The sequence below is a fragment of the Durio zibethinus genome, chromosome 15, assembly GCF_047325235.1.
Source record: "Durio zibethinus cultivar Kanyao isolate XHJ-2024 chromosome 15, ASM4732523v1, whole genome shotgun sequence".
NCBI lineage: Eukaryota > Viridiplantae > Streptophyta > Magnoliopsida > Malvales > Malvaceae > Durio > Durio zibethinus.
The window spans coordinates 5,204,038-5,216,745 of record NC_143176.1 but is presented as its reverse complement, the minus strand read 5'-3'; the positions used below and the strand labels follow the sequence as shown (position 1 = coordinate 5,216,745).

Here is a 12,708-nt window from a genome sequence, read left to right as displayed (position 1 = left end):
TTATTCTTCACATGCTTACTTTACAATTTCCTCTTGCCAGCTTTCTAGTTTCAATTAGTATATAATACCAGGCGTTTCTATAAAATATTGCAATTAGCTAGTAAAATATAAACACGCCAAAAGAATTAGAGCTTTCTGGGTCTTTTCATTTTCAGCCTAGAAATTACTGCTCGGTTTGATGGCAAGAAGTGAGTGTGAAGCTGGGATGAAGATGATGGAGGAACTGACTACAAATGCTCAGCAAATTCAAGAACAGGTATTGGGGGAAATACTACGGAGAAATGCAGGAACAGAATATTTAAGTGGATTTCTCCATGGCCAAATTGACAAGAAACTCTTCAAAAACAATGTTCCCATTGTTACTTATGAAGATATCAAGCCTTACATTGATAGGATTGCCAATGGGGAGCCATCAGATATCCTTTTAGCTGAACCTGTCATTCAGTTCTACCGAAGGTATAAATTTCTCGCTTCTGTTTTCCATTGTTTTTTTTCCATGCTTCCTCCTTATAATAAACTTGCAAAAGAATAACAAGCAAAACTATAAAATAAATTTCTTATAAGATAATAAAGACAAAATTACAATAAAACAAAATTAAAGAAAAGTCAAATTTGATTTACTTAATATTCTTTTTGGAAGAACATTTGTATTTATATTGTTATCAAGAGACATTATCGTAAATGTATTAAAAAATTACTATTGCTAATTGTATAATATAGTAAGTAATACAAGATATGAAATTAATGCAATTTTCTTTTAAAATTATAGAATTCTTGCCTAATCTATATTTCTATAAAAGAAAACAAAATCTTTCCTAATTTAATGGTATCATTATTGTCAACCCATTAAATGATTTACTAAATTAAATTTCATTTAATTTTTTGAGTAATTAAAAGATATGGAAATATATTTATGAGTAATTAACTTTTTATTTAGTTTCTATTTTTGTTTGTATTATTGACCAAATTAATTGTAACTTATTCATGTAAAGTAATAATATTATAAATTTAAAAGGTAATAAATGTTATTAATTTAGTCTAACTAATTATTTTTTCAGTAACAAAAGTGTTATTATAAAAAATAAAAATATTTTTAAATAAATAAAATGCATTTATTGAAAAACACATGGTGGTTTTTTATATTTTTTATACTTACATGTCAAAAATAGACTTTTATATATTTCTATATGATATAAGATTATATGACATATAATTTAAGAGTTGATTATTATAATTGAAAAAAGAGGATATAAAATTATTTTATGATGATAGCAATTAAAGTTTTATTATTTTTAATATGAATTTAATTGAAAGTGATTTAAGATAAATAATAAAAAAAATAAATATAATAAATTTTTTTAAATAATTTAAATAAAATAAAGTACAAAACATATGACAATTTTCAAATTTGTTCACATGTCAATAATATAGGCCGTCTACAATAAAAAAATTTCTTTTTTTAACCAACGCATGGCTTTCATATATTTATATAAGACATCTCTACATGAATTTGATTTGCAATTATAACTTGAATAATTTTGATATTTGAATCAATTCAAGATTATTTCATTTGTAATTAAAAGAAATTAAGCTTTTTAAAAAAATTATCTTATATGTCATCTAAAGAAATTGTTTACGTTCATATGACAAATCTTATCAAGTGTTTATATACATTATAATATAATATTATACATTATATATAATTATAAAAAAAAAAAACAACAATAATAACACTAAAGATTACCGGAAAAAAATTGAACTTTTGTATCCGATTATAAGTAATAAAAATTTTACAATTATTCTTTACAGGATTTTGATTTTTCGTTTGATGATGCAAACAAGTCCTTAAGATGTTGATTGAAGATACTCCCTTTTATTGTTACATTAGCAATTAATAAAATCAAAATGAGTTTCACCGACAACAAATAGAACGGTAACTTTTTAGATTTTATACAAGACAAACATTATTTCAGAATTTATTTTAGCCCCTGCCAAACATGCTTCATGTATTTTATTCTTCACATGCTTACTTTACAATTTCCTCTTGCCAGCTTTCTAGTTTCAATTAGTATATAATACCTGGCGTTTCTATAAAATATTGCAATTAGCTAGTAAAATATAAACACGCCAAAAGAACTAGAGCTTTCTGGGTCTTTTCATTTTCAGCCTAGAAATTACTGCTCGGTTTGATGGCAAGAAGTGAGTGTGAAGCTGGGATGAAGATGATGGAGGAACTGACTACAAATGCTCAGCAAATTCAAGAACAGGTATTGGGGGAAATACTACGGAAAAATGCAGGAACAGAATATTTAAGTGGATTTCTCCATGGCCAAATTGACAAGAAACTCTTCAAAAACAATGTTCCCATTGTTACTTATGAAGATATCAAGCCTTACATTGATAGGATTGCTAATGGGGAGCCATCAGATATCCTTTTAGCTGAACCTGTCATTCAGTTCTACCGAAGGTATAAATTTCTCGCTTCTGTTTTCCATTGTTTTTTTCCATTCTTCCTCCTTATTCAATCCTGTTTGATCAAATGCAGCAGTGGAACTTCAGGAGGGCAGCCCAAGTTGATACCTACCACGGCTGAACTTGCTAACAAATGGGCAATATTTGGTACCTTGTTACAGTCTGTGATGACAAAGTAAGGAACGGAGCCCCAATTTTACTTTGATATATATTTCAATTTTATACACTGACAGACCATTAGATTAAGATATGCCACATTGCCAAGTTCTTTCAGCTGCATCTAAAATTTATTGTTTACCATAGTGGAGTTCCAAGAAATGGGTCAAGTGCTATAGTGGGCATATTAGACTTGCTAGTGGACACACCCATATGTGTGTATATATATATATATACGATTATATATGTTTACTGCTTTTTTTCTTAATGTGAAATAATCATACTCAAATATGAATCTCCACATTACAATTCATTCAATTATTTTTGGCTTCCATTCTATTAGATATCCTCCTGAAAAACTGTTGCAGAAAGCCCTCCTTGCTTTTCTTCCTTATTGGCTTCAGAACAGCTTTTACAAATTACAACAGCTGAGCCCGAAAACTAACTACTTCAGTTTATCCATTTAAAGGCACTTTGGTGAATTAGACCAAGCCGGAAAAAGAATGGCACTTATGTTTACCAAACCAGCGATTGAAACTCCTTCTGGCCTCAAGGCAACATCTGTATCAACAAGCATATTCAAGGAGAGTGGCTTTAGAACCATTTTGTCCCAGCTTTACACAAGCCCTGTTGAGACAATCTTTTGCTCAGACACCAAACAGAGCATGTACTGCCAATTACTTGCTGGTTTAATACAACGAGATGAGGTTGTCACGTTTGGCTCAACCTTTGCATCTACGGTGCTAAGATCTATCAAGTTTTTAGAAGATTACTGGCAAGAGCTATGCTCTAACATAAAAACAGGTCAAATAAGCGATTGGATCATTGACTCAGGATGCAGAAATGCAGCATCATTGATCATGAACCCTAATCCAGATTTGGCTTGTTCGATAGAAAACATTTGTAGTTGTAAATCATGGGAAGGAATAATCAGAAAGCTGTGGCCTAAAGCAAAGTATATCAGTGCCATTAATACCGGTGTTATGAGTCAATATACTGCTGAACTTGAGTTCTATGGCGGAGGGCTCCCTTTAGTGTCAGGCTCTTATGCTTGCTCAGAAGCTATATGTGGTATCAATTTAGAACCTCTAAGAAAACCTTCAGATGTCTCTTACACATTTCTCCCCAATATGGCTTACTTTGAATTCCTTCCTATGAAGAAAGACAGTGTAACAATTTCTCAAGATCAGGCTCAGTTTGATGGTTTGTCTCACCATGAATCTATAGAAATGAAGACCAACAATGAAGATACTGAACCTGTTGATCTTGTAAATGTGAAGCCTGGTCAATGTTATGAACTACTTGTCACAACTTCTGCAGGTAAAATTTCCATCTTCAATTTAAATCATAAAGATACCCCTTTCATTTAATGGAATGACATGTCCTAGTTCTATATTGTACTTCATACATAAAAGGGTCCGATAATGATCTAATCTTGCCATGATATTCCTTTGTTTTTTCAGGGTTATATCGATATAGAGTTGGAGATATTCTTATGGTGAGTGGTTTCCACAATAATACACCTCAATTCCAATTTATGGAGAGGCAAAATGTTATTCTAAGTATTGATGCGGATAAAACAAGCGAAGCAGACCTCTTAAAGGCAGTGACAGAAGCCAAGACTCTTCTTGATCCGCTTGGATTCATCTTGACAGGGTACACTAGCTATGGTGATATTTCTTCAACACCAGGTCACTATGTCTTATTTTGGGAGCTGAAGGGAAACCAAGGCAGCGATGTCAAAGAGCTTGATCCAAAGATAATGGTAGAATGTTGCTCTAAAATCGAAGAATCATTGAATTATATATATAAAATCTATAGGAAAGAAAATGCAATTGCAGCTTTGGAGATTAGGGTGGTGAAACAAGGAACTTTTGATGCATTAATGGATTATTATGTGTCCGAAGGAGCTTCATTGAGCCAATACAAGGCACCTAGTTGCACCAAATCTAAGGAAGCCTTAAAGATATTAGATTCAAGAGTGATAGGAAAGTTTTTCAGCCCCAAAACTCCTATATAGTTAGCTGTATCTTTTCCTGTACGTTAGTGTTTAAAAATTCCAAATCCTTCCAATGTTTACAAACTCCTATGTTATTAATTTAGACAATGACTTTTGATTTTCTTGTTTAATATTACCCTTTTTTTTTTCTTTTTTTTTACAAATAAGATCGCTGTTTTAGAATAAAAGAAAGAGTATTTAAGATTTGAATCCAAAATTTGTTAAATACTATTTCTTAAAAGTGATTCATGAACCATCCAAATCAAAGTTTCAAATTCAATATTACCTTCACTTTTTTCTGATCTAAAAAATTCGAAGTCTTTACAATGTTATCCCATCTTATATGACAAAAAGAATTTAATTTTTTTTTTTTCATTTTATGACCATTTGTTTTAAATCCATGTTTAAAGAACGATTTGATTGTTATTTTTATTGCTGAAAAGGTAAATGAACACTAAAGAGCAAATGAGCAAATTATTTATTTTATCATTTAATTTTTGTAAATTTTTTGTTTTGGACACCTAATTTTCAAAAATTAACTTTTTGATTACCATGTTTATAAATTTTTTTCTTTTTATAAGTTGTGCTTTATTTATCTGAAGAAAAGCAGAAGTCTGCTACAATACAACTACAACTAGTATATACTAACATTCACTATTTAGGTAGCAGTCAATATATTGCTGTTAGTATTCCAAGCAGCACAAATTCTTATTCATTCAGTCCGCAGCACAGACCTTCTAATCGATTCTTGACAGCATCCCGTACTCAATTAAACACCTATTCAGTTGTCTCTTCCCCATCCCTATATAACCTATGGTTCCTTTCTCTCCATGCCTGATAAATACATACATATATATATATATATAAGCACTCTAAGCAACTCGCAAGATGATTGAGATCAATGCTTTCCCTTTCATCTTGCTCTCTACCCACCTGAGCTTTGTAGCCCATTCACCTATCCTTCTTCCCATCCTACACTGCTATAATACTTTTTGCCATATTGCTTTTGTGAACTCACATTCAAAATACAAATGATCCTTGGATTCTCTGCCATTCCTACATAAACAACATTGCTTATCCACCTCCATTCCCCATGATCTTAGTCTATCCTTGGTTGGGAGCCAGTTTAGGATTGCTATTTATGCAATCGATGAGTGCTTTGGTATATGATGTTGGAACCATATCAACTTATGTCATTCCACTGTCCTTTGCTTTGGACTACCTTAGTTGAATAAAAGTTCTCAGGAACAAACCATACCTCAACACCATTGTCCTGTCTCATAAATGTTGGGCTGTGTGCCGTAGTTGAAGCTGTTTTCTCCAACTCCAACTATTCCCTTGCTATGGCGAAACCTACCAATTACTTCTTTTCAGCACATACGCCTCAATCCAGATGATCCATATTGAACCAACTTTTGTCAGTATAGACCGTATGTTCTTCAATAAATAAGCTCTATTCCAAGCCATAGAGTTGTTCAATCCCAACCCCCTTTCAGATTTAAGATAGCACATTGCTTGCCTGCTGACCCTAACTCCTTTTTCATTGCCCTCCTTTCGTTTCCAGAAGAAGCGTGAACATATAGCTGATTGATCTTTTTAATCACGCATTTTGGTAGCACAAAATGTCTGCACCAGTAATTTTGCATGCTAAATAAAATAGATTGAATCAGTTGTAGCCTTCCAAAATAGGACAATTTTCTGGTAGCCCATCCCCTTATTTTTGTTGTGATCTTTTCCAGCAATGGAGCGCAATCCCTTTCGTTAAGTCTCCTAGTAACCAATGGCACTCCCAAGTGCCTCACTGGCAGTAGGTGTTAGGAAAATGGGGTCCAGTCCCATGTAAGTGGTTTTGGACCAAGTAAAGGCCATGGGCCTTGATCTTTTATTTTACACAGAGCCCTAGCTACTTAATAAAAAAAGAGGTGGGGTTGTTTAAGGTGTGTGTCGACAACCAAGCAGAGAAAGAAGAAAAGCCAGGAAAAGCAGAGAGAGAAAAAGGAGAAGGGAGAGTTGGTTGAACGGAAGTCAATCTGTGGTCCGATTGAGTTGGAACCTTGTCAGGAGGTTTATGATTCAGAGTTCTACATTCTGAACGGTGAAGATCGGGTTTGAAGCTCTCTAGGAACAAATCCAGGGTGTATTTGTTGAGTCACTTATTTGGTGAGATTTCTCCAATTGTTTCTCTAGTGGTTGATTAGCTCTAGTTTTAGCTAGAGAAGAACTTTGTATAACTATTATTTGATAGTGAAGATTTTTCTGGCGGCCCGTGGTTTTTTTCCCTCTACACTGGAGGGTTTTCCACGTAAATCTTGGTGTGCTTTATTTTTCCTGCGCATTTGATTATTGATTGTTGTCTATTGCTTCTGTATTGTTGTGATTATTGCTTCAGGCGCAACAAGTGGTATCAGAGCGAGGGTTATTTTGAGACATCGATACAGAAGCAACCCAGGATAGAAGTAAATTCTGTTTGAGATCATGGAAGGTGATACAGGTTCCATGATAAAATTGACAGCATCAAATTATTCAATTTGGAAGCCTATGATGGAGGATCATCTATACTGCAAAGATTTGTATGAGCCAGTATTGGGTGATTCGGCTAAACCAGCAGATATGAAAGATGAAAGCTGGAAGAAGCTAGGTAGAAAGACGCTGGCTACAATCAGAAAATGGGTTGATATCAGCGTGTTCCATCATGTAGCGCAGGAGTCAGATGCTCACATTGTTTGGGAAAAATTGGCAGCATTGTATGAGAGAAAAACAGGTATGAATAAAGTTATGCTTGTTAAAAAAAATTGCAACTTTACAGTACAGGGATGGACGATCTGTTACAGAGCACTTGAGTGATTTTCAAGATATATTTAATCGGATGACTACTATGGAACTTAAGATGGATGATGAAATGAAGGCATTATTTCTTTTGGGTTCATTGCCAGACAGCTGGAATACTCTAGTTGTGACTGTTCTTAATTCAGCTCCTGATTATAAGGTGACATTAGAGATGGTAAAGGACAGTATGCTTAATGAAGAAGCGAGGCGAAAAGATGTAGACCCTGGGAATCAAGCTCTGGTCACAGAGAACAGGGGTAGAAACATCGACAGAAGTCAGGACTCAAAAGGCCGTGGTAAGTCTAAACATAGATCCAAGTCTAGAGGTAAAGTGAAGTGTTTCCATTGTGGTAAGGCGGGTCATATAAAACGAAATTGTAGAATCTTGAAGCAAGAGCGAAAAGATGAGAAAGGCAAGAGTTCAGATGATGGCAATGTTGCAGCAGTGAATTCAGATAGTGATTCAGTTACTTTGATTTGTACACATGGTGATTGTAATCATGTTAGTGATCCCGGCATTGAGTGGATAGTTGACACAGGAGCGGCATATCATTGTGTTCCTAAGAGAGAGTTGTTTACAACTTACAAAGCAGGAGACTTTGGTTGTACCAAGATGGGAAACAAGAGTGTGTCGCAGATTGTTGGGATTGGTGATATTGGTGTACAAACTAGTACAGGCTGCATGTTGACTTTAAGGGATGTCAGACACATTCCAGATATGAGAATGAACTTGCTTGCTATTAATGTCCTTGATAAGGAGGGATATGAAAGCCGACAAAAGAATGGACAGTGGAAGCTTCTCAAAGGATCTATGGTAGTTGCAAAGGGAAAACTATGCTGCACAATGTATAAGACATGGATGCAATTGAACGGTAACCAGGTAAATACCGTTGAAAATGATGCTTCAGCAAACTTGTGGCACAGGAGGCTGGCACACATGAGTGAAAAAGGGTTACAGGTTTTGGCAAGGCACTCTCTCATTCCCTTGACCAAAGGTATGTCTCTCGATTCATGTGATTATTGTTTGTTTGGTAAGCATCATAGAGTTTCTTTTCGTAAAAGTTCTCAGAGAAAAGAAAATAGATTGGAATTAATTTATTCTGATGTATGTGGTCCCATTGAGGTTGAGTCATTAGGTGGTAGCAGATATTTTGTTACTTTTATTGATGATGCTTCACGTAAAACTTGGGTGTATATGTTGAAATATAAAAGTCAGGTACTGCAGTATTTTCAAAAATTTCATGCCATGGTTGAAAGGATGACAGGGTTACCCTTAAAGTGTATTCGAACTGATAATGGTGGGGAATACACATCTAAAAGCTTTGAAGAGTATTGCTCAAAGCATGGGATCAGGCATGAGAGGACAGAACCTGGAACACCGCAGCATAATGGTATAGCTGAAAGAATGAATCGCACCATTGTGGAAAAAGTCAGATGTATGTTGAGGATGGCAAAATTACCAAAGCCATTCTGGGGTGAAGCAGTCAACACAGCTTGTTATTTACTTAACAGGTCACCATCAGTTCCTTTGGGCTTTGACATTCCAGAAAGAGTGTGGACAGGAAAAGATGCTTCATACTCTCACTTAAAAGTTTTTGGGTGTAAAGCATTCATGCATGTACCAAAAGAGCAGAGGTCAAAGCTTGATAGTAAAGCTACACAGTGTGTGTTTGTAGGATATGGTGATGAGGAATTTGGCTACAGGGTATGGGATCCAGTAAAGAGAAAGACAGTCAGAAGCAGAGATGTGGTCTTTCATGAAAAAGAAACCATAGCAGACCTTGAGAAAAATGAGAAGACTACACGAGTTACTGTTGAGTGTGATGTTTCAACACCGACAGGGATTTCACAGGAAAGAGCCACAGATGGTGAAAATGAGCCAGAAACAGAACTTGGGGATATGAATGAGCCAGCCATAGTTGGTGATGAGCCAGATGCTATTAGTTTTGAGCAGGGGGAGCAATCCTCTCTACCTGAGAGTGTTGAGCAGGGGGAGCTACCTTCAGCATCAAGTGATGTAGAGTCTCAGCTCAAGAGATCTACTAGAAAGCGCAGGCCATCTACCAGGTATCCAAGTTCAGATTTTATTTTAGTTACCAGTGAAGGGGAGCCAGAAAGCTTTCAAGATGTGCAGGCTACTCCGGATAGAGAGCACTGGTTAAAAGTAATGAAAGAAGAGATGGAGTCATTGCGAAAGAATGGTACTTATGATCTTGTTAAACTTCCAACAGGGAAGAGGCCATTAAAGAATAAATGGGTGTTCAAGTTGAAAAAGGATGGTGACAAACTAGTGAGGTACAAAGCTCGATTGGTAGTAAAAGGTTTTTCTCAGAAACCAGGCATCGATTTTGATGAGATTTTTGCTCCAGTTGTAAAAATGAGTTCTATTCGAGTGGTACTGGGATTGGCAGCTAGTTTGAATCTTGAGCTTGAGCAACTTGATGTTAAAACTGCATTTTTGCATGGTGATTTGCAGGAGGACATTTATATGAATCAGCCTGAGGGTTTTGAAGTGAAAGGGAAAGAGCACTTAGTTTGCAAATTGAAGAAAAGCTTGTATGGCTTGAAACAAGCTCCGCGACAGTGGTACAAGAAGTTTGATTCTTTTATGATGAGTCATAGCTATAAAAGAACAGCAGCAGATTCTTGTGTGTATATTAAACAATTCCCTAATGGTAACTTCATTATCCTATTATTATATGTTGATGATATGTTGATTGTAGGACAAGATGCTAGTATGGTTTGCAGGTTGAAAGAACAATTGTCTAAGTCCTTTGATATGAAGGATTTAGGTCCAGCAAAGCAGATTCTTGGTATGGACATTATCCGAGATAGGAGAGCTGGAAAGCTGTGGTTGTCACAGAAAAAGTATGTTGAACGAGTGCTTGGTAGATTCAACATGCAACATGCTAAATCAGTTAGCAGTTCACTTGCCAACCATTTTCATCTAAGTAAGAAATCTTGTCCAGTGTCTAAGGAAGAGCAACTAGCTATGTCTAGTATTCCTTATTCTTCTGCAGTCGGTTCTTTAATGTATCTTATGGTTTGTACAAGGCCTGACATTGCTCATGCAGTTGGTGTAGTGAGCAGATTTCTTTCTAATCCAGGGAAGGTTCACTGGGAAGCAGTAAAATGGATTTTTAGATATTTGAGGGGTACCTCAAAAATGTGTTTGATTTATGGAGTTTCACAACCAATTCTAGAAGGGTTTACTGATGCTGACATGGCAGGCGATCTTGATGGTAGGAAATCTACTTTAGGGTATTTGTTCACTTTTGCAGGAGGAGCTGTATCTTGGCAGTCTAAGTTGCAGAAGTGTGTTGCTTTGTCAACTACAGAAGCTGAGTATATTGCAGCAACTGAAGCATGTAAAGAAATGCTTTGGATGAAACGTTTTCTTTTTGAATTGGGGTTGAATCAGAAAGAGTATGTGGTATTTTGTGATAGCCAGAGTGCTTTAGATTTGAGTAAGAATACCATGTACCATGCTAGAACAAAGCACATTGATGTTAGATATCATTGGTTACGTTCAGTGATTGAAGAACAGCAGATGCTATTGAAGAAAGTCCATACTGATAAAAATGTGGCAGATATGTTGACTAAGATACTTCCCAGGGAAAAGCTTGAGCTTTGTAGTAACTTGGCCGGAATGAGTTCCCTGGCCAAGGTAAGTTCCAAATGAAACTGCTATGGTGATGAATCTCCTCCTAATGGGGCTGGAGGGGGAGATTGTTAGGAAAATGGGGTCCAGTCCCATGTAAGTGGTTTTGGACCAAGTAAAGGCCATGGGCCTTGATCTTTTATTTTACACAGAGCCCTAGCTACTTAATAAAAAAAGAGGTGGGGTTGTTTAAGGTGTGTGTCGACAACCAAGCAGAGAAAGAAGAAAAGCCAGGAAAAGCAGAGAGAGAAAAAGGAGAAGGGAGAGTTGGTTGAACGGAAGTCAATCTGTGGTCCGATTGAGTTGGAACCTTGTCAGGAGGTTTATGATTCAGAGTTCTACATTCTGAACGGTGAAGATCGGGTTTGAAGCTCTCTAGGAACAAATCCAGGGTGTATTTGTTGAGTCACTTATTTGGTGAGATTTCTCCAATTGTTTCTCTAGTGGTTGATTAGCTCTAGTTTTAGCTAGAGAAGAACTTTGTATAACTATTATTTGATAGTGAAGATTTTTCTGGCGGCCCGTGGTTTTTTTCCCTCTACACTGGAGGGTTTTCCACGTAAATCTTGGTGTGCTTTATTTTTCCTGCGTATTTGATTATTGATTGTTGTCTATTGCTTCTGTATTGTTGTGATTATTGCTTCAGGCGCAACAGTAGGCCCCTCTTGAACTCGGTAGCTTGCTGTATTTCATGCATCTTCTCTCTTCTAATCCCCGATTCAAACATTTCCTCTTCTCACAGTTGAGTTGCAATCCAAAGTACGAATAAAAGACTTGCAGTAACTCTTTGAGCCCCACAAAAGAGTCTTTGTTACCTCTAGCAAAAATAGTAAATCATCCGCAAAACACAAATGTGTCAACCAGATCTTTTTGCACTTAAGGTGATAATCAAACACTTTATATTTTACAGTAACATCTAACACCCTTGACAGCACATTCATTGCCATTGCAAACAAATAAGGAGATAGTGGATCTCTTTGTCTTACACCTCTTGCTCTCTGAAAGTAACCAACTAAACCTCCATTTAGGGATATTGAAAACATTGAGGTGGTGATGCAGCCCTTGATCCATCCAATAAATTTTGAAGACAATCCAGTGGCCTCCAATATGTTAATTATAAACTTCCATCCATTGTGTCAAATGCCTTCTGCAAATCAATTTTAATAGCATAGCGAGATGAAAGTGTGGTCCTGCCTTATCCCCTAACCATCTCCTGTGCCATAAGCACATTGTTTGTAATGTTTCGAAAGCACTTTGACTTGCACTTATGACATGAAAAAGTAGCTTCTTCAGCCGATTTGCCAGGATCCTTGTAATACACTTATAGATTATAAAACAAACAATATTGGCCTGTAATCTTTTATGTTGTTGGGATTTATGCACTTTGGGACCAATGCCACGATTCTTGAGTTAAATGCTGGTAGTGTTTTTCACGTTTGGAAAAATAAATGATGGCTTCTATCACATCCTCCCCCCCCCCCAACTATGGCCCAGGCTTACTTGAAGAAATGGTATGTGTATCCATCACGTCCAGGTGCCTTTTCATTGTTAAGTGAGAACATGGTGGCCTTTACCTCTTCCCTTATTATTGGCT

The 12,708-nt window shown here is 36.0% G+C and overlaps 1 protein-coding gene across 2 annotated transcripts; it reads left to right on the top strand.

Annotated features, from left to right (window-relative positions):
• LOC111302322 (indole-3-acetic acid-amido synthetase GH3.17-like) lies at window positions 1–4,829 on the top strand. Of its 2 annotated transcripts, none has more exons than XM_022898251.2 (4): window positions 1–456; window positions 2,546–2,647; window positions 3,098–3,948; window positions 4,092–4,829. In XM_022898251.2, the coding sequence occupies exons 1-4, from the start codon at window positions 179–181 to the stop codon at window positions 4,646–4,648; spliced, it is 1,788 nt and encodes a 595-aa protein (XP_022753986.2). In that variant the 5' UTR covers window positions 1–178; the 3' UTR covers window positions 4,649–4,829. The 2 variants fall into 2 exon arrangements, with proteins under 2 accessions (XP_022753986.2, XP_022753987.2); XM_022898252.2 differs by lacking the exon at window positions 1–456 and adding an exon at window positions 2,001–2,467.
• Window positions 4,830–12,708: the final 7,879 nt, after the last annotated feature.

Bases quoted from the DNA above. Each gene is read 5' to 3' on its own strand.
- LOC111302322 (XM_022898251.2), top strand. From the start codon at position 179: ATGGCAAGAAGTGAGTGTGAAGCTGGGATGAAGATGATGGAGGAACTG. The intron at 457-2,545 runs GTATAAATTTCT...GATCAAATGCAG, and splicing joins GTCATTCAGTTCTACCGAAG to CAGTGGAACTTCAGGAGGGC. The intron at 3,949-4,091 runs GTAAAATTTCCA...TTGTTTTTTCAG, and splicing joins ACTTGTCACAACTTCTGCAG to GGTTATATCGATATAGAGTT.